This window comes from Diceros bicornis, chromosome 28 (assembly GCF_020826845.1).
Source record: "Diceros bicornis minor isolate mBicDic1 chromosome 28, mDicBic1.mat.cur, whole genome shotgun sequence".
In the NCBI taxonomy this organism is placed as follows: Eukaryota; Metazoa; Chordata; class Mammalia; order Perissodactyla; family Rhinocerotidae; genus Diceros; species Diceros bicornis.
In genome coordinates, this window is record NC_080767.1 from 15,116,236 (window position 1) to 15,138,707 (window position 22,472).

General features: G+C 34.3%; 1 protein-coding gene across 1 annotated transcript in view; it reads left to right on the forward strand.

Annotated features, from left to right (window-relative positions):
* Window positions 1–22,472, forward strand: part of FSD1L (fibronectin type III and SPRY domain containing 1 like) — a 61,301-nt gene that overhangs the window by 17,232 nt on the left and 21,597 nt on the right. The window contains exons 4-6 of the mRNA XM_058523706.1: window positions 6,887–6,988; window positions 14,687–14,709; window positions 18,878–18,999. Of these exons, the coding sequence (XP_058379689.1) occupies window positions 6,887–6,988; window positions 14,687–14,709; window positions 18,878–18,999 (247 nt within the window). The remainder of the gene's footprint in view (window positions 1–6,886; window positions 6,989–14,686; window positions 14,710–18,877; window positions 19,000–22,472) is intronic.

A 22,472-nucleotide genomic window follows, 5' to 3' on the forward strand; every position in this document is an offset into this window, starting at 1 on the left:
CTCTAGAACTTTTTCATCTTGCAAAACTGAAACTGTATACCCATGGAATGACAACTCCCCATTTGCCCCTCCCCCCACCACTTGGCAACTGCCATTGTATTTTCTGTTTCAATGAGTTTGAATACTCTAGATATCTCATATAAGTGGAATCACGCAACATTTGTTCCTCTTGTGACTGGCTTATTTCACTCAGCATAAATGTCTTCAGGGTTCATCCATCTTGTAGTGTGTGCCAGGATTTTCTTCCTTCTTATGGCTGAATAATAATCCACTGTATGTATATACCACATTTTCTTTATCCATTGATCTGTCAGTGGACATTTTGGGCTGATTCCACCTCTTGGCTATTGTGAATAATGCTGCAATGAACATGGGTGTGCAAATATCTCTTTGAGATCTTGTTTTCAGTTCTTTTGGATATATACCCGGAAGTGGGATTGCTGGTTAATAGGGTAATTCTATTTTTAGTCTTTTGAGGAACTTTCATACTGTATTCCATAGCTACCGCACCATATTATCTTCCCACCAGCAATGCACAAGGGTTTCAATTTCTCCACATCCTTGCAAACACTTGTTACTTTCTATTTTTATTATTATTATCATTTTAATTGAGATATAATTGACATATAATGTTATATTAGTTTCAGGTATACAACATAGTGTTTTGATATTTATATGTATTGCGAATGATCAGCACAGTAAGTCTGGTTGACATTCATCACCACGTAGTTAACAAATTTTTTTTTCTTGTGTTGAGAACTTTTAAGATCTACTCTCTTAGCAACTTTCAAATATACAATACAGTATTATTAACTGTAGTCACCATGCTGTACATTACATCCCCATGACTCATTTATTTTATAACTAGAAGTTTGTACCTTTTGATCACTTTCACCCATTTCCCCCACACTTTCTATTTTTTTGATAGTGGCCATCCTAATGGGTGTGAGATAATATCTCATCGTAGTTTTGACTTGCATTTCTCTAATGATTAGTGATATTGAGCGTCTTTTCATATACTTGTTGGCCATTTGTATATCTTTGGAGAAATGTCTATTCAGGTCTTTTGCCCATTTTTTAATCGGATTACTTGTTTTTTTGTTGTTCAATTGTAGGAGTTCTTTGTATATTCTGGTTATTAACCCCTTGTCACATATATGATTTGCAGTTATTTTCTCCCATTCCATAGGTTGTCTTTTCGCTCTGTTGATTGTTTCTTTTAATGTGGAGAAGTTTTTAAGTTTGATATAGTCCCATTTGTCTACTTTTGCTTTTGTTGCTTGGGCTTTTGGTGTCATATCCAAGAAATCACTGCCAAATCCAGTGTCATGAAGCTTTTCCCCTATGTTTTCTTCTAGCATTTTTATAGTTTTATGGCTTTTGTTTAGGTCTTTAATCCATTTAGAGTGAATTTTTATACATAGTGTCAGTTAAGGGTCCAAATTCATTCTTTTGCATGTGGGTATCTGGTTTTGCCGGTGCCATTTGTTGAAAATTTTGTAATTTCCCCATTATGTGGTTTGGCACTATTGTAAAAGATCATTTAACCATGTATGCGAGGGTTTATTCTGCACTCCCTGTTCTGTTCCATTGGTCTATGTTTCTGTCTTTATGACAGTACTGCACTGTTTTGATTACTGTAGCTTTGTAATATGTTTTAAAATCAGGAAGTGTGAGTGTGGTCTTCAACTTTGTTCTTCTTTTTCAAGATTGTTTTGGTAATTCGGGATCCCTTGAGATTCCATATGAATTTTAGAATTTTTTTTCTATTTCTGCAAAAAATGCCATTGATTGCATTTGATTTGTAGATTGTTTTGGGTAGTATGGACATTTTAACAATATTAAGTCTTCCAATCCATGATCGTAGGATGTTTTTCCATTTGTGTCTTGTTTCATTTCTTTCAGCAGTGTTTTGTAGTGTTCATTTTATAGGTCTTCTACCTCCTTGGTTAAATTTACTGCAAAGTATTTCATTCTTTTTGATGCTATTGTAAATGGGATTATTTTCTTAATTTCGTTCTTGGATTGTTTGTTGTTGGTGTATAGAAATGCAACTTGATTTTTTATGTTGATTTTGGTCACAGATATCTTTGAGAATCTGAAAGCTATGGAAGAATATAAATGTTTTTCTTTTTCCCTTAAACACACACTGTACACACACTTTCCAAGGGTCAAATACCCTTTCAAGTCTTTCCGTACTTCCCAGGTTGAGATTTGTTGTTTATATTTAGGAGGTGGGGTTTGTATTACTTAAATCATTTAAAGATAATTAGTTATAAAGTATCCATAAATTTCAATAAATAAGAAATTCATTCCTTTAAAAAACAAGATTGGAGAAGAAAAGAAAACTCAGCATCTTCTGAAGATCTAACCTACAACTCATTCTGTACAGATTTCTTTTCTGTCTTGGACCTAGATCCTTCTTCACAGCATCAGTTTGGAATACCTTATTTTAAGCATTCAGTTGGTTAATCTCCAACTTCCCTTCCTCCCTCCTTGTACTTTTTCTCTGCCAGAGCAGCTGTAATTATCTTCATCTTCATTGTGTTCACCAGCCAACATTTCTGTCAATGTAGCCCATACCACATATTAAATCTGCCACCAAAGTGGCCATGAGCCATATTTTTGCTCCTACCTGTCTCTCTTCCCATCAGGTGACAAAAATCTCATGTAAATTGAATGTGCATTATCAGTTTTTATCTGCCACCTTTAACCATTCCTGGGATGAATGATGTTCCAATGCTGCTGATATTATTTTCCTTTTCTCTTACCTGTAAGCTCCAAATATCTAGTTAGTGCCTGTTTTTGATTGGGACCTTCTTTTGCCTCACTGTGTATGCAGTTTGTTTTTCTAGCATTGTTAATAGGGGAGCTAGAAGCAGCCAGTAGACACGTTTTTTAGAACTTGCAATTGGCTAGATAAAATTAAACTGTTATTAATATCCTTCTTTAGAGTAGGAACTTTGCCATTTGTGTTTAGAAAAATACTTCCTACTTGTCCCATATTATTCATGTATCTTATTATATGGCTAGCCTTTAATTAATGGCAATTGACTAACTGAAAGAACTTAGGTTCTTTTCTCTACTCTCCCGTTCTCCCTCTCCTCAAAATTCACATACGTTGGATAACAAAGATCTTACAATAATGACTTTAGGAAAGCGTTATTAGAAATTGAAATCATAATTATCATTAGATTTTTAAAAATTATTTTATCATTTTCATTATGTCTTATCTTTCCCCTAAAGATAGTTTATAGTTGTAAAATAATTTGAAAAACCTTGAAAATGTTCCACATCTTAATGTTCAAAATTCATATTTGAGAAGCTAGTTTAGAGTGTTTCTTATTAGTACAATTTATGGCGTAAGTTAGTGATAATATTTGAATACGTAGATTTCATACATTCATTCAGTAAAATTTGAATTACTGCTATGTTTGATTTTGGTTATATAGTAGTGAGCAAAACAGTTCCTGCCCTCGTGGATTTCACATTCTAATGGAAGGTAATTTGCAAGAAATGCTAAAGAAAGGAAAATCAGATCCTTTTGCCAAAGAGATTAGAATTTATAAGAGTAAGCAAAAATGTATATAAGATATAACTGATTTAAGAATAATGTTAATGTAAACACTATACAACTGTATATAATGCAGAGGGATCATGAAGGGAATTGAGTTGTGAAACAGTTCCTGAGAAATTAGTTTGAAGTACTTTGAGGGAGGAAAGCCTTACTTAATAAAGGGAAGAGGGGGTATTTCAGGGAAGAGGCAGTTCAGTTGTTAAGATAATCAAAGATCAAAAATCCAGAAGATTCTTAGAATCATCTGAAGCCAAGTCAGTGCTGATTTGGAGGAAAGATCTAATATCATGTATGTCATGGTGTGTGGGTTTTGATATTTGGGAGTGTTGTCCTTTTTTTTTTTCTTTGTGAGGAAGACTGGCTCTGAGCTAACATCCACTGCCAGTCTTCCTCATTTTGTGAAGAAGACTGGCCCTCAGCTAACATCTGTGCCCATCTTCCTCTATCTTGTACGTGGGATGCTGCTGCAGCATGGCTTGATGAGCGGTGCGTAGGTCCGCACCAGGGATCCGAGCCTGTGAGCCTTGGACCGCCAAAGCGGACCATGTGAACTTAACCACTATGCCACTGCCGGCCTGGCCCCAGGAGTGTTGTGCTTTTTTTTTTTTTTTTTTGAGGAGGATTAGCTCTGAGCTAACATCTGTTGACAATCCTCCTCTTTTTTGCTGAGGAAGATTGGCCCTGGGCTACCATCCGTGCCCATCCTCTACTTTATATGGGATGCAGCCACAGCGTGGCTTGATAAGCTGTGCATAGGTCCATGCCTGGGCTACAAACCTGCAAACCCTGGGCCACCAAAGCAGAGTGCGTGAACTTAACCGCTACACCACTGGGCCAGCCCAAGTGTTGTCCTTTTTTAACTCAAGATGTTTGAGGTTTTCAGAATTAAATAATCTCTATCCATTGTGGATTTTTGGTTTAAAATATGTCTTTAGACTTCTAGAATAAGTATGATAATTACGTATCAGAACTTATTTTCTGACAGCCATATACAGAGCTGGATATATGTTTGTACATGTAAAATCCACAGTGCTCTTCTTAGAACAGGCTGCATTTATTGCTTTTGTAAACTATTGAATTTATATTTCTAATTGTTGACTAAATTACCAGTAATACATAATTGGGTCATATAAATTTATGTAAACTCTTTTTCTCTAGACTCTCAGATGAACTTTCTCCACTTTGGGTTTTGTGACTCTTGATTACAATGGTAATGGACATAATAATTTTTTTTTCAACTGATCTGATTTTGGAAGTCTTCCATTAAAACTGCATTTGGGCTCTTTTTAAATGGGATGATTTTACTCTGATTTTTTGATCAGATATTCTATCAGATTTGTCATTAGCTGCTGAATATTGGTGGGGAATTCAGAATGTTGTAGAAAATGGGGAAAACAGTTCTAAATACTGTTTGGAAGTGGTGACTGCAAGGATGTTAGCACCATCCTCTCTTCCTGTATTATCACTTCAGATCTCCATTTTTTCCCAGTGATTCCATTATTTTATTTTTTTCCTCCTTTTATCTTACAATCTCTTATCCTTTGTAATTCTTAATACTTACCGCTCCTTCTCAATGCCACAAAAATTTTGGTGATTTTTTTATAGCAACGATGATGTAGGGGAGATCAAGTGATATTGAGGGGACATCAGGTTGTAAAATGAGACTAAGTTATTGAAAATAAGCTTAGTGAGCATAACTTCATTCTTGAAGATGCTCTTGTGTTATGATTCAAAGGAAGAGCTATGGTGATATCAGCCTAATGGTAATTCAAATCATAAAGCTTTCTTGGGATAGTTTAAAAATGATATATTAAAAAGTATCACAACTTGGCCACTGATGCCATTTCCTTCTTTAGTTGAAGATAGTAGAGCATCTATGTTCTTCTTTTGGGTTCACAGACTGGATAGTGTGTTGTTTTCATTAAGGTATTTTAATAATTACTCTGAATAACTGATAAGTTAGTACTCTTTAAGTTGTAGTCCTTTGTACCCTCCTTTTCTTTTTTTTTTTTTTTTTGCTTTTCCTCTTGACTTCAAAGCAGATAAATAACATTTTCTTAGAGTAAGATATTATTTCATCTCACACTTTACTTCAGATTGGACTCTCTTACTTTAATAGTTCCTTGAGATATATTCTTTATTTTTCTTGGTATTTTTTACTCTCCTACTACATTGACTTAGTTTGCCCTAGTGATCATTTACACCTGCCATCTTGTTCTCAGTGGTTTTGCTTAAACCTTGCATAAAGCTCTTCTACAAGTGGGATATTTCAATTGGTGGTTTGTTAATTCTTTTTTGGAACTCATAAGAGATTTACTTATGGGAGGAGCAGTATTTTTATGAAATTGTGGTTAGGTTCTTAGAATAACACATGAAAACCTGTTTTGACTCAAAATATGGATGAAATATTCTGCTTTTCCAAAGTAAAATAGAACACATCAGAAACCAATAAAATGAGCTGTAGTTTATCTTTAGTGCTGATCTTAGGGAAAAACTAAGTAGATTTGAATATGAAATAGATATTAAATATTCTGAAGAAGAATCTTGGATACATTTAAAAGCTTAGAAATTGGTCTGTTTCTTTGTTTAAAGGTATCACTAACAGTATTTTCACATGATTGGGCTTAGTTTTAGATCTACAAATGATAGTGTGAGAGAGGGAGAGAGTTTGTGTTAGGTGAAATTAACACATCACTATAACAGTTATCATCTTTGTTCCTCTTTTTGAAATTTAGGCACTTGCATTTGTGATTCCTGTGTTATCTAGTTTTGGAAACTATACATTAGCATTTATAGTAGTATGTATTACTTGAGTAATGTGATAAATGGAGTAGTAAGATTGTGCTCGACTGAACATACCTGTGACTTGATTCATAAACTTTAACTTAAGTAGTTAAATATCATCAAGAAATTTAGTCTTCACAATAGAGGATGTTGTCCACAGATGTATTATTTTGGTACTAGTTTAAGTTGTTGATAGTTTCCTTACTGCCCTGATTGAGAAGAATCTTTAAGTAAATTTGACCCCAGCTATTTTTAATTGCTTTATTTTCTTTTGTGTTTTTAAATGATGAATATATCTTTATTTGTATGCAATTAAGCTATTTTGGACAAATTATGGAAAAATGTTAAGTACAATGTGTTAAGATAATTAAAATGGTATATATATGACTAGTGATTACCTTGCTTCAATAAGTATTTTTGTTCAATTATTGTTATTAAAATTGTAAGTTCATTATAACAATATATATTTAAAATTTTGATGGCAATAGGAAATTTTATTTTAATGATTTATCATTTTTTTTCCAGAGTCAGCTTAGTCAATGTAATAATGCCCTGGAGAACTCAGAAGAATTATTAGAATTTGCAACACGGTCATTAGATATAAAGGAACCTGAAGAATTTTCAAAGGTACAAAAAAAAACCTACCAACAAAACTAAACTAATCCACTTGGAAAGGAAAATTTTATTTAAAAATGGTGTTTTCCCTTTTAATTTTGGATTTATTCAGTCATTTCTAATACTAAAAAAGGCTTGGAATTTCTTATTAAGTAAAATGCTAGCTATGCATTTATTCCAGAGCAGACGCTTAGAATTGTATGAGATGAATCAAGTTATTCTCTTTTTTCATTTACGTCCCTATTGGTCATTTATTTTAAAGGTACTTGTGTACTTTAGCTGAGTCATACCTTTGTTAGAAACGTTTCATAACTAAAGAAAGGAGATTGATGTTGCTATTAACATTCTTAAAAATCTAGTTTTGTATTCCATTCTATGAGCTGATTAGGAAAACATCATCACTTGATGCATATGAGCACTGTAACCTAGTAAAATTTGTTACTAAATGTCCCCATGTGTAGCTTAAGTAATTGTTTGAATATTTTATTAAAATATGAAAATGTAGATCCTTGTTTAAGGGATATGTTTGGTATGAAAATATAAACAGTAGAGCAAGAAGACTGGTAATGTTTTAACCTAGATCCTGGTATTTAAGAGATTCTGAATTCTAGGTTCTAATTCTTATTTTAAGTAGGATTGTTTTTAAATGATTACCAATTTATCAAATTAAATCTATTTTATTTGATGTAAAATAAGGATGTAGAATATATAAAAAATGGTCTGAAAAGAGCAGGAAACTACGCTGTGTAATTAGAATATATACTATTAGGTAGTCATTTTATCAAGATAGGATATTTGAGTTTGATACTATTTTCTTGGTCTTTGTGGACTGTGTAGTGAGCTGCATTAGTGTTAGAAAGGTGGCTTTATAATCCATTTGTGTCCACCTAATGTTCTCATTTTATGATTTTTCTGTGAACTTAAGGGTAAAAAACTTCCTTGAGAAGGTAACATTTGCTGGCTTATATCACTTCATTTTGGAAATGAACTTTAAAAATTGATTCCTTTTAACAAAATGAATAAAAAAAAGTTGTTTTGCTATAAACCAGTGAACTTTTGAATTTGGAGGTGGGTTGTAAGGAAAAGTTTGTCTTTGCACTTGGTAGGACTTATATAAAGGAATTATGAGGAAAATATATTTTAAAGTTCTTTAAAAGTACAGATATGTCACTTCTTCAGAGGGCATTTATGTGATAACCTCAGATATCTTAAACATAGCCAAAAAGCATGCAGAAAGTAGATGTCTGAGTCATCAAAATCAGTGTCATGGAGTTCATGGCAGGAGTTAATATCCTCTATTCGTGATAGTTTCTCAGAATCTGTTGACTATTAATATGTACGTGGTACTACTAAATTTTTAGTTTTTTTTCTTTCTGTTTCCTGGTTGTCAACAGAGTCCCCTTCTAGTGGAGTAGGGCAGCTGTTAATGTCAGGCATAACCATAGCAGCAAGAATTAACAGCTGAGAGCCTGAGAGTAAGGAAGAAGACGGGAAAGCTATAAATTGTGGACACAAGTACTCAAAAATAAACTTGAATCCAGTTGCATTTAAATAGAGAATGATGCTTGGAAAAACTGATAAAAGTTTGTTTCTCCCAAGTTTCTCTTCTGTTGACATTTTCAGAGTCTTTCTCTCCCCTTTCTCTCAGAGGCTACTGTTCTCTCTTTCTCTCTGCTTTGTTCTTTCCAGCTTTGTTTTCAGCTTTGTTAGAACTTGTTCCTAGCTGATTGTAAATTGGAAAGGTTCTGATAAAATAAGTCACATTGTGGTTTAAATATATTTTCTTAATGTGCCCCTTTGCTTCTTATCTTCCTGTTTTGTCTTGTCTTGCAGCATTTTGCAGTACTGCTTAATAGCTTAACCCATTTGGACTTGTGGTGAAACGAATTATTTGTCAGTGTTTCCTAGCCAGAAATCTGAGTTGATTGTTCAAGAAAAATGCCTGAGAGTTGCTTGCAGTTATTTTCTTAGTATATCCAAGTAATATCCAGGTAATGGTTTGATTCCAAGTCAAAAACTAAGTTCACTCTCCTAGCTGCAAGGACTATAGGCTTGCCTCGAACACCTGATTGCTGACAGAGGAGAGAAAGATGACTTGGAAGATTAATTATTGGACTAGCAGTATATTGTTAGATATTTGGAGAAAGAAAATCTTTTAATGTATACTATTTGTGAATATCCCATATTAAAGTGAGTAAATCAGATATAGCTATGCTCTTCACCAGACTTAGACAATATGAAAGTAAACAAGTAAATATAGCACAAATGGAAAAGGATTTTAGAACATACTTTCACTGGGCTGGCCCCGTGGCTTAGTGGTTAGGTGCGCGCGCTCCGCTGCTGGCGGCCCGGGTTCAGATCCCGAGTGAACACTGACAGACCGCTTCTCCGGCCATGCTGGGGCCGCGTCCCACATACAGTGGCTGGAGGGATGTGCAGCTATGGCATACAACTACCTACTGGGGCTTTGAGGGGGAAAAATAAATTAAAAAAAAAAAATAAAAAGATCATACTTTCACTAATTTTTTTTTAAACTGTTAGAAGTTTGATTGATAGTAAATATATGCAGAAAGATCACCAGCAAATGAGATTTAGATCATTAGCTTTATTTCTGGATGGACAGATAGCCAAACTCCTAGCTGATCTGCAGAACACTGCTTGGATCCTTTGCCAAAATTAATATTCCTATTCCCTCCCTGCCCCCCAAATTTAGAACTTGAGTTCTACCTACGAAGAGAGCTGAGTCAGTCACAATCTTGCCGCACAAAACCCACATGTAACCCAGTTGTCAGACTAGAAGAGAAGGAATGGTTACCTGCCTGTGGGTGCCTACAGTGGAATAAAAAGTACGGAGAAAGGTGAAAGGGGAACAGTGTGTTCTGCCTTTGGTCACAGATGAAAAGGGAGAATGCCTTTTGTGTATTTCCCACTTCTGACTCACAGTAACTCACCATTGGAATATTGTTCAGTGAGTATCAGTCTCTGACCGTTGGGAGGAGCAAATAAGGAGAGAGGAGTGAAAGCTCTCTCCGTGTTTTCAAGGGAGTCAAAGTATTGGCAGAAACTCCTGTGGGCTGAAGTCAGGAATGCTGGGAGAGGAGAGGACCTTCAACAAAAGCATGAATGTTTCAGTTATGAAGGCAATTTAAAACAAATATAAATCTTTGTTAAGGATAGCTCAAACTATAATTTTTCACCTTTATTTTATTTGTGGGTGTTTATGTCATATAGAAATACAGTCTCTTGTTATATAAATGTACTTTTCATTGATCAGATGTGTGTAGTACTGTATTCAAAGTTTATTTCAAGTTATTTACTATGGCTTTGTGAAGAAGACTTTTAAATGATCATGTGTTTTGAAAAGTAGTTATTTTTATAAACAGGTATATATATAGAAAATATAAAACTTCTAATGTATAGAATCAACTGGTATGCAGTGTTTTTTTTTTTTTAATTTGAAAGCTGATATTTTTGCCTAAAGGAAAGTAGCATTTTAAAACTCTTTTTCATTCTCCCTGAGTCCCTTTCATTTCCCAAGTTACTCTTTAATATGTTATTTTCGAGGTGAGGGTAGAAGTCTCAATTATATACTGTAAAAAGTATTGAAAAAGTATTAAATATTTGCCCCTTTGTCATTTTCAGATTGTCTCAAGGAAATATTACAGAATTATCTGTCCCATATCTAATAGGAAAATCTGAAGTATAAAAATATAAAACAATGTGAACACATAGACAAGACTGGAAAAGTTTCTCAGTGTTGTGTGGCGTTCAGATTTTTGCTAGGAACTCTATTGGGCTTTACTGCAAATCGAAAGATAAGTCCTTTCAGGAAAATGCCAATTTTGACATCTAGCTTTTGCTAGATTAATTGTTTTGACAGTGGTAGTATATTTTTCTCTCAGCAGTTATCCTTCAGAAACAGATGTATTCTTATTTTTGTTGCTGTTTGTCAGTGCTCTGATTTTAACTAACTTTTCTCTTGCTGCCTCTTTCTCTATTTCAGCCTGTACTTCAGAGAATTAGATTGTCAAAATGTTTATTTTAGGTAATTTTAAAAAGTTATCTACAAAAAAGATGGCTTAGGATGGACTTTTAGGGTTCGAAGATATCTTAGTGCTCATCATTCTATAGATGAGATAACTGAGTCCTAAAGGAGTTAAGTGACTTGCTGGTTAACATGATGGGCTGAAACTCAGATCTCTTAAACCTTGGTCTAATGCTCCTTAGTTTTTGCTGATGAGTTTCAAAATTTCTGCTGATTGGGAAGAAATTTGGAAATCTCAAAATTTGTTTTGTTTGGGTAAATGATTTCATTGAGTACAGTAAGTAAGATCTAAAACTTCTTTATTTTATTATTCCCATTTTAACTGTGTCAAGAAAATACTATTCAATTAGCTACTTCATAAATAGATTTAGTTTAGAATACGTTGCTTCTAACATCTTTCTATAAAAGGAGAAAATGAGGATATTAAGAAGAAATATAGAAACAATAAGATTTTTACCTTCCAAGTGTTTGATAAATTCACAGAAGAAAATAGTTTCTATGTTCACTCATTGCAGATTAAAAATGAGAGATTGGAAAAAGATCTGGCTTAACTTCTTTATATTTAATTGATAATTATGAAGAATCATTTGTGGTTACTCCTACATTGTACTCTTAGTACAATTTTATTTAAGGAAGTTTGGCCTCAGGTGACAGATTTCCCCTATAACTGATATAATAAAGCATCAGAATTGTAAGATTTATTTTAAAAACAATTGAGAGATGGAGGAAGGGAATGAGAGAGAGAGTGAAAGGAGTCATCTCTGATATGAATAGAGAGAAATGAAGTGTTGGCAAACAGGATTTCAGTAGAAGATTGAAATAGAAATAGTGATTGAAGTAGAAAATAGTGATGTTGAGCAAAGTAATATGACTAATGCTTCTTGAAGGCTTTCTGATAATATACGGTACCATAACCTAAAAATCGAAGCATTCACTGAGGCCTCTTCATAACTCAGTAAGTGGAATTTCGTAGATGCAGATAAATGTATTGGAGACAGAGCAGTGGTAAATCCTGGGATTAGTTGGTACTTATTAAGCAGAGATGTTTAGTTGACAAAATGCATCACTCTTGAAGTTGAAACCTAGCGGAATCAAGCAACAAAGTAATATATATCTTTTGGATAGCTTTCTGCTTTGGGAGAAGAAATTCCAGACAATCTATTTTCCAATTTAAGACATTTCTTGAAATTGGGTCCTTTTAGAGAAATAGCTTTCTACCCTTCTATCATTACTCAGAATAACTTCTTGAAGCCTTTACGTTTACACAGTATACATACTGTAAAATTTCAACCACAGAGGCTTCAGTTTTACCAACTGAGTATGTTTATTTGTAAATACATGGGACAACAGTTTTTCCTAGATTATCTGGCTTCTTATCTATTCTTTTTCTGGTTTGTCACAAACAGCCTAGTACATTAAATGATAACACGAAAGCTTTATATGCGTGTATATGTGTGCACACTTGCTCACAGACACTAAAAAATGGCATCTTACCAAATTAAGTAAGACTAGACACAAAATTAAATCATTATCGTTGGTTTACAAAACAGTAATGGTCTTCATATTGTTGCGTTATTTGAGAGTGACTAGTAAGTAACATTCCTCTAGCCAAGTTCTAAACCAATTGGGAAATAAGAGAAAACAATCAAGCTGATAAAAGGCCAAATACCAATAAAATGATGTTGGAGAATTTGCATTATATTAATGGGCAAGCTTCCTAATACAGTCATGTGTTGCTTAACCATGGGGATACGTTCTGAGAAATGTGTTGTTAGGTGATTTCGTTGTGCCAACATCATAGAGTGTATTTACACAAACCTAGATGGTATAGCCTACTACACACCTAGGGTATATGGTATTAATCTTATGGGACTATCATTGTATATGTGGTCCGTCATTGACTGAAACATTGTTATGTGGTGCAGGACTGTATTGAATCCTAGAATTAGACAGACTTACCCACCCAGGTATGGTCACTACGGGGCTACCTCAAGTCCCTGTGTATGGGGAGCCTGTTTCAGTGATACTATGTAGAGGGAAAGAACAGAATATATGTTCTCTGTGGGCAAGAAAGCTGCCAGAAAGAGGGAAAGGTGCTCAGCTACTTATTTCTAGTTTCTCCTTTCAAGCTCATAATCAAATTGTCATATCACCTCCCCAGGAGAAATGAGAGAATAGAGAGAGACTGAAGGAGTAATGCTAGTGGCACTTATTCCATATGTAAAGAAACGTCAAGTGCAGAGAAGAGTCTCCTCTTCCCCTTCCTGACACTTATATTAAAATCTTTGGTTTGTAATTCTAGCTATAATGACAGTAATTTTGAAAAATCAATGTAATTGACATTCTTAACATTTCTTATCCGTAGTACCAAAGTAGTGTCATAACTTAAAGTTCATATTATAGATGCCACAGAATTGTGTTGTTTGTTGTAGAATGTGGAGCTTGGAAAGGATCTTTAGAAACATTAAGGACCAAAATCCCTTAAAAAAGAAATAGAAAGATTAGTATAGAAGGTCACAGAATTGATTATGGTAGTGCTGGGACTGTTTAGTAGGCTGATCTCTTACATCACAATTCTGTTCTTTTGTGTAGAAAGGTTCTCAGACCAAAATATTTTAGGATGGGTATAAAAATAACCAATACCAATAAGAACAATATTAGAACTGGAGAGGTAATAGAAGCATTGCTATATACATCTAATTAATGTTTAGTTAAATTTAATAATTATTAACTATCACTATGTGCCAAGCTTTCTGTTAGACACTGGGGATAGAGTATCAAGCAAAACAGTCATGGTCTACATTGGATGTATCATTAATTATGCTGGTCAGTGTGGGGAAAAGCTTTTGTTGGATATATTGTATTGTAAATGTAAAGGAGACAACAGTTTTTGCGTGTACTTTTCAGTGACTGTACAGCACCAAGTAATAGGTGTGCCCCTTTCTAAACTTGTACTAGCTTTCTCCAAAAAAAAAAAGATATTTTATGTGGAGTAGGTTTAAGTTGGCAGCGTCAGTGAAGTCGTCTTGGAAAGACACCATTACTAGAAGTATTCCTCTGGTTTCTCCTTGTCTTAATTTTCGCCATTACAACTGCATTCTTTTGGGGTAAAGGATTGTAGAACTGCAGCCTAGTTTTATATGTTAGCAGGCAAGCTCTCAGAATACAAAGTCCTTGCCCAGTGGAGGCATGTAGAGAAAACTCGGAACAGTCATTGTGAAGTGGTGACAGAGATCTCTGAAGAAAGATTGGAGAGCAGATTTGCAATGTGTAAGAAAACCATCAGAATGCATAGAAATGTGTGCCCCATGAAGGCCATTGATTGTTTTAGTTGAAGAATGTCAGACTGAATGAAAGTGTAGGTGTGTTTTGATAATCTTAAGGTAAGAAAAAACATTTATAGTCATCTGGAATTAGTTTGGAGTGTTAAATTTTCCTCCTGTAAGGTGGTATATAGGTGGGGTCTGGATTTTCTACTATAGTTCTAACATCACATTATGCAGGCTGATGTGAACTGTACAAATTTCCTGTAATTTGTATTTTGGTGAATATGAACTAATCTATTCCAGGGTTTATATCCTAACTTTTCTTGCATGTCACTGCCATTGAAACTTGCATGAAAAGCACTAACTGCCTTCTTTCTCTTCTCCCTGATTTGCTCCAAGGCTGCCAGACAGATCAAGGATAGGTATGGTATAAAACCTACATTTTTATTTAAGTATTGATATTGAAGTCAGAAATGAAATTCAACAACAGTTTCTTATTAGAATCTCGTTGGTTAAAATAAAAATACCTAATGGCCAAGTACATAAAAAAAGAATATGTCTTTTGCATATCTTCTGGAATAAGCAATGTATCAGCAAGATTTTTTAAAAACATAGTGGTGGACAATTATGTACTTCCAAAAGAATTTCATTTCTGGTATAATATAGTTAGTTTTAGTACAGTTCTTAATTAGCTATGCTAATGGATGGGGAACCATTTTGAATAATAAAAAATACATATTCTTGGAATGCATTTTTGGTTGTTCTTAAATTTTATAAGCATGTCTTATTTTCTGAGAAGTCACAGCATTTAAATAGTCCTCAAGAGGTAAAGCTCTCTGACTACACCGCTCTTCTGTTTAACACCTTTGTGTTCTTATTCCATTCTGTTCCTGGTGCCATCTCTTTCTATTTCTAATGCCACTATTATCTAGTCTGTGGGAAGAGAAAATTAAAGAAAATGATGAAAGGCTTTGGCTTGAAACATCTTTCTCATTGGTAGAGCCAGGATTAAGAAAGGGAGATTCATGCTGTAATGAATACACCAAAGGGCTAAAAGAGCTGCTGGCAATTCTGGGTGGCTTACCCCAGAAAGGATGGTTTTGATCTGCCTGGCTAGTCGCTGAGCATCGACTGTGATGTTATCACTTAAGGTTTCTTCATTTGAGAATTATGAGATTCTCTGAAAGGCACAGCTCTTCAAAGCACCACTCTGATTCCTAGATTAAATTACTCTTCATTAGATAATTCACAAAATTATTCATTATGGATTGTGTGAAAACCAGTGTCTCTTTTGTTAATCTTGGCTGAAGACTTCAGTTCTGTGTTTCTCTCGGGGGCTTTTATTTGACTAAAGGCAAGATTTACGTGGCAGTTACAGCCTTCTTAGCACAAATATTAATTTTTATATTTTTTGTGTATTTTATATTAGGGAGTAGTTAAAGACATGGATCATTCTTATAAAATCATGGATGTAGAAAGGAGATTGTGAGGGTTTGAAGGTGAAAAGTAATGGCTGTATGAGGAATGGATGCTAGGTAGGTCAGTTTTTTGGATAAGGTAGATTTGGGTTATGTCTGCTGGAATTCACTATGAGTGATCCATCTTCCACCCTGGCTAGATTATTCTTCTATTTAGCCACCTACTCCACTAAGTCCTGCTCTGGTCCCCGATTTTCTGGATTAGAAGTCTCTCCTAATCAGGCTTTGGGCTGTCCAAAGACTTAGCGAGAGACCTTGCAGTCTTCTCTCGTTCCTCTCCTAGGAATCTGTATGATTCTGTGCTTCCCAGAATCCTGTCCTTACCCTTGACCTTTTCTCTTTGTCCAGATTTGTTGGCCAGAATTTAATTTTATGATCAGTTTTTATGACTGAATGTGTTCTTCAGTGAAGCTTGACTTCTTTGCCTCTTCTTCTAAGCCAGCCTCTTGGGTTGATTTCATCAGTATCCAGGTGATCTCAGGAGTCAGGTTTCCTTTTATCTGTCAGGGCAAACTTGCATTTTTGTTTTTGTTTGTTTTTCAAAGCATATACTTTTTTTTTGGCTTCTCACAAAATTTTTTCTCCCTGCCTAAGGAACATTTCTGGGTCTTGGCTTGATTTTTTAAACTTGATTTTTAGCTTTGTAATATCTAGGTTTCTCTGATGTAGTTTTTAGGTGCTCTCCCAGGAAGCAAGCTTCTAGAATTTCATCATTGCTATCTATAATATAAAAATAATTTAAACATATAGTCATAATAAAATAATTATTTTCACTAAAGGAGAGAGGATTATTCCTTTATATGAGGGCAGAAATGGTATTTTAAGGAAGAATGTAAAACATAGCTGAGCAGGGAATCACATATATAAAAATGAAAGTATCCAAGAACTCAATATTTATCACTTGCTGTGATAGAAGTTATGCAGGAGGAACAGCAGAAGTGACAGGAAAAACTAAAGACAGAAATGAGAAGATAATGCATAGCAGATCTCCAGAACTTGATAAATCACTGGTATACACTCCTGGGTGCTTAGTAATGTTGGAAGATGGTTACTTGAGGTGTATTGTAGGATTTATTGGTTCTTGAAAGAAAGGGGTCATGAAAGAGAGAGTCAAGTTAATTAGGTAGGTAGTTTGAGGAAATTGAAAGTGTTCATCCGTATGTTTTACAGTTATTTTCTTTTTGCAAAAGTAAAACTAGGAGGAAGGGATCCTTGTATTCAGCTTGTAGTATTAGGAATAAACCAAGAAGGTCGAGGTAAATTAAAACTTTCCTAACCACATGGATGCTGTAATGTAGAGACTATCTGTGGATTTTAGATTGTTAGTTTGGGCTTCGAGGCACAATTGTCTAAATATATTCAGTTTAAAAATGAAAAGTTCAGTCTTTTGAAAGATTATAGCATTGTTGTACATCTTACTTGATTTATGGAGACTGAAATTTTCAGTGACCAGACAATAAAAGTCATTATTCTTGTTTTTTAGCTTTGATAGACCTTTCTAATGCATTTTTGGGAGACAGTCTTTTTCTTTGAGGCCATAGTGATTATATCAAGTTGTACAAAGTTTCAGATTTCAGTTCCCTAAAATACTTTCAGATATTTTTTCTCAGCAGTTCTCAACAAACATTTAAATAGTCAGGTTTAGAAGCAGCCAAGTAGGTTCGAACCCATTCATTGATTAGTTGGGCATTTACTAAGTACCTGTCTGAATATGGTTCTTTCAGAAGTCTTCAAATCAAAAGATACTTGGGGCTGTAAAGAACAAAGTATGTAAGACTTAGCCTTTGTTCCTACCTTCTTATTGATATAATCTGAAATTTTATTATTGAGATCAACAGCTTCAAGTAATATGTATGAAATATTCAGGGTTATGCTTGGCTTCAGTAAGTGTGAGTTCCCTTCCTCATAAATTGTATTTCAGTGTAGCACTTTCTTCTTGATAAATAGATCAGCTATTGTTGACTCATTGTTACTATTGTGATTACTTTCCTAGTTTTAAAATGAAATAAAATAACTGAATACAGCAACAGTTTGACATTTTTCATCCCAAAATAACCGCATACAGCAAGAAATTTCATATCTTTCATACCATTGATCTCTAGGGTAGATTTGGCATATCTGAATGACTAGGCCTGATATTCTCTTTGTTCCTCCGCTCTATTTACTTCCTCTCCCAAATTGTATACTAGAAGCACAACATTCACGGATAGTACTTTTGTATCATTCTTTGACCAAAGGTAATAAGGGGAGTTACTTTGTGATACTTGTGGAAGTTTACTGTAATATGAAAAATTCAAATTTGAGATAAAATGACAAATAGAATATGAGAATTTCTTTTAAACTCCAGTTTTATTTGACAGTACAGTTTCCCCGTACTTTGGGTGGAATGAGGTCTGGTATGACTTCTTTCTTTTTTTGTTTTTTATACCACATTCATCTAATCAATATTTATTGAACTCCTATTATTTCCATGGATATGGTTTCACAGGGCTGTTTCTCCTCGTATCCTTCCATGTAGCTGATGTTGATACATTAGAGTGACACCTACTAGCATGGTATTCAAAATCATGATTTCACTTCTCTCCTTTCTCATCCATGCCCTATCTTAAGTAGCTTCCAAGCTATACAGTATGTCGACAGTGTACCTCTAGTCTTATTTGAGGATACATGCAGAAGCTGTGACTACTAGGGAGATGTTTGAATCAGGGTGTATGTACGGTTTGTTATTTGGCATGTGAAAAGGAGTGAGGCTGGCATCAGGAAGTCAGTGAGACTGAGTGTACAGAGATTCGGATGACTGTTGGGTCTGTTCAAGATGATTTATACTGGATGTTTCTCTCTTCTGATACTTGTATGCAATTTTATGAAAGTGGCTGGAGGAAAGTTTCTTCACGTTATCTTAAATGTCTTTAAATGTAAAAACATTTCACAGCTTTTTATTTAATTAATTTTCAAAAGAACTCTAAGAGCAAATTTCTATTTAATTTTGTTACCTTTGTTATAGTTTCTGAAATCACTAGAGTGAAATAACTTCTATCTTTTCATATTATAAATTAAATGTATGATCCTCGCCATTCTTTTGTTTTTGAAAGTGTGTCTTTGTTTGCCGTAGAGTGACAATGGCTTCAGCCTTTCGCCTTTCTTTGAAGCCAAAGGTCAGTGACAACATGACTCATTTAATGGTGGATTTTTCTCAGGAGAGACAGATGCTGCAGACTTTGAAGTTTCTGCCAGGTAAGTACATAGATCACGTGTAAGGTTACCTATGAAAACTTTTTTTTTCTGCAAGATTTTTCTGTAATGAACATTAGAATGTAAATATTAAAGAAGTATAGTGTAATTTTTTTTCTTCATTCAGCTAAGAATAATTAAATTTGCTAGTCTTTATTTTTAGAGAATTATTTTACTGGTAGTAAAAATTCCATTTGAAGAATCCTATCGAGAGATACCTTTTATTGCTAGTTTGGCGGAGAGAAGCAGTATACCATGATGGTTAACACAGGGTTTGGGGACCATACTTCTTAGATTTGAATTCTGGCTGCCATTTATTTGCTGTGTAACCTTGAACAAGTTGCTTAACTTTGCCTCATTTTCATTTTTAAAATGTGATGTTATCTTTCTTGGGTTTTTATAAAGATTAAGTGAATTGAAACCTCTAAAGCGCTTGAAATAGTACCTGGCACACAGTGAACACTCAGTGAATGTTAGCTGCTCTCATTACCATTATGGTTGTGGTTGTTGTTGGCTCAGTTGGAATTTTATTTCCAGTAATAATATGTTAATATTGGCTTATTAGAGTATTGGTATGAGGATATTCCAGTAGCCAAAACCATTTGAAATTGAGTCCCAAATTACTGTCCATTGGTGAAGGAGCTAATTAAGGACCTTTTGATTAGTATTCTCTTTTTAGCTAACATCAAGCAATATTGTTAGTTGATAGGTAAAACAATTTGGACATAGTGATTTGGGGCATCAGGAAATCTCTTGAAAGTGAAGTGTTTTACTTACAGGTGCTTTTGTAGAACTGGCTTTTATTTTTTGGAGGTTAGCTGCTTTTGAATAGAGAATGTTGATGATATGAAACCATTCTTTTCTTTGAATATTTGGTCAGGGACTTTAAAATATGATTGGAAAGACAAGGTTAGTAGTCATGAAATTATAATGGAAATAGTAAGAGTAGCATAAGTGAAGTGTTAACTTGTGTGGTATAGATCAGAAGTTCTAGAGCAGTTTGCAGAAGGAAAAGATGAGAGAAGGAACCATAGTTGTGGAGGAAGCAAGTATACTTATTGGTGGAGATCTACCTGTAAATTGGCCTTTCAGAATTACTAACCATTATACTTTTATTCATACTACTTCCAAATTCAGAAGAAGAATCAGGAGTGATGGATTGTGAATATACACATGAGTATTATTATTTTGTTTTATAAATAAATTACTAAAAAAGCAATCTTCTCACTATTACTTTCCTTCTTTTGGGTTTTCAGTGACCGTTTAACAGACCAAGGCCATGCCTACTGTACAGTCAAGTAGATTGCATGCACAGTTAGGATTTCTACTTTTGGCAAACTGTTAAGACAGTGTGAAGGAATGAGGTATAATAAAAAACAAGAAACCTTTTTGTGGAGGAGTTTCATCCCAAAGGAAAAGTCTAGTAGGTTGTTAAAATTTATGAAAGATGATTTCATATTGCTAATTTTTATATCCTGCTGTAACATAAAATTTCCTGTAAGATATAATCAGATTAACTAAAAAAATGAATACCTTCATTCCTTAATAATTCATTCCATAAACACCACAAATGTGCATTATGTATAGGAGGAACATGAGTTGTGGACTTATCTGAGTCTGAAAATGAAAAGGATAATGATGGATGATAATAATTACAAGTCTTTTTCTTCTACTCTAAGCCATTTTTTATACACTGAAATTTAGGGTTTATATCCTTCTCCTTTCTGAGCTTCCACAACTGAGAAACATGTTTGTGACAATGTTGATGCCACTTGTCCTTTTACATTCACATGCAGAGACAACCTTAGTAAAATTCTTGAACCAGTTTCCACACTATTGCTACTGAACTATTGCTCTATGGAAATTGCCGTGAATTGCTTTCCATTCTCATTTCCAAAGAGAGTTCTGCGTTTCCTAAGTAGTATTTTTAAGTTACAAGTTTACCACCTTTCTTCTTCCCCTTGAGTATCATTTCTCATTTGATGAACTCTTCTCTTACATCTGTATAGAATTTGGGTGAACTTCCCACATTGTAAATCCAAGTCAACCGTAATTTGACATACCACTCTTAAATTATCTAAATTTTCTTTTTCCCTCCCAAGTATCACCATTTTCTTGGATTTTTTTTTCATTTTCACCTCAGTTACCACTTTTAGCAGTTTGCTTTCTTTTGGGGGCCATTATCCACAAGAAAGAAGAATCTACTTGCCAGTACATTGAGATGTAGGTAGTTAGCCAGGCCCATTAACAAATTGAGTGAGTCTCTCTTTATACTAGCCTCTTGGGACTTTCAGTGCAGGTTTTGACTCAGTGAAATTATAAAATTACTACATGCCATAGGCCTCTACATTTCCTCACATGTAGGCAATGCAGAACATATTAAATTCGTGAATACCGGTGGTCTATTCTCTTGGCAATGAATGGTAGGCTATATTGCTTAAGTGCCAGTAATAGAGACGAACATCTGTTATGGATTATAGGGACAAAAACCCCACAAGATAGATGAAGGAAATTAACCATAATGACAAATGATATATACTTCTTTGGTTGTTGTCTTACGAATTAAGATATATCAGATTTTAAGTATTTATTGTATAATAACGCACATACAAGGGTTGAACTTTGGAGTCTATAGCTAATGGAGATCAATTGTCCCACCTCTCTCCCTCCCTCCCTTTCTTACTAGTTAGGCTTGAAGATTTAAACTTGGTATCAAATTCCTTTCATCTTGCTGTTGATTATTTTATCTAAGAGATTTGTTTACTTTGTTATTTGTTATGTCTCACATTGCTTTGCATTTTAACTTATGTATGTAATTCTTTTGTTGTAGCTTTTTTTTTTTTAAATTAATACTTTGCTTTTTAGAACAGGTTTAGGTTAATGGAAAATTGACCAGGTAATATAGTGAGTTACCATATATCCCCCTCCTCCCCCCATACAGTTTCTCCTATAATTAACATCTTGCATTAGTGTGGTACATTTGTTATAGTTGATTAACTAATGTCATTGTTATTAACTCAAACCCATAGTTTACATTAGGGTTCATTATTTGTGTCATAGAGTTCTCTGGGTTTTGACAAATGTATAATGTTATGTATCCACCATTACATTATCATGCAGAATAGTTTCACTGCTCTAAAATTCCCCTGTACTCTGCCTGATCATCCCTTGTGTTCTGCAGCCTTGCTATAATTGCTTCTTAGTTCCAGGAATTTTTTTGTTGATTCTTTGGGATTTTCTACATAGACAAGCATGTCATCAGTGAACAAAGACAGTTTTATTTCTTCCTTCCTAATCTGTATACCTTTTATTTCCATTTTTTGTCTCATTTCATTTAGCTAGAACTTCCAGTGTTGAATAGGAGTAGTGAGAGGGAACATCCTCGCCTTAGGGAAACCTATCTTGTTTCTCAACATTAAGTACGATGTTAACTGTAGGTTTTTTGTAGATGTTCTTTATCAAGTAAAGCTCCCCTC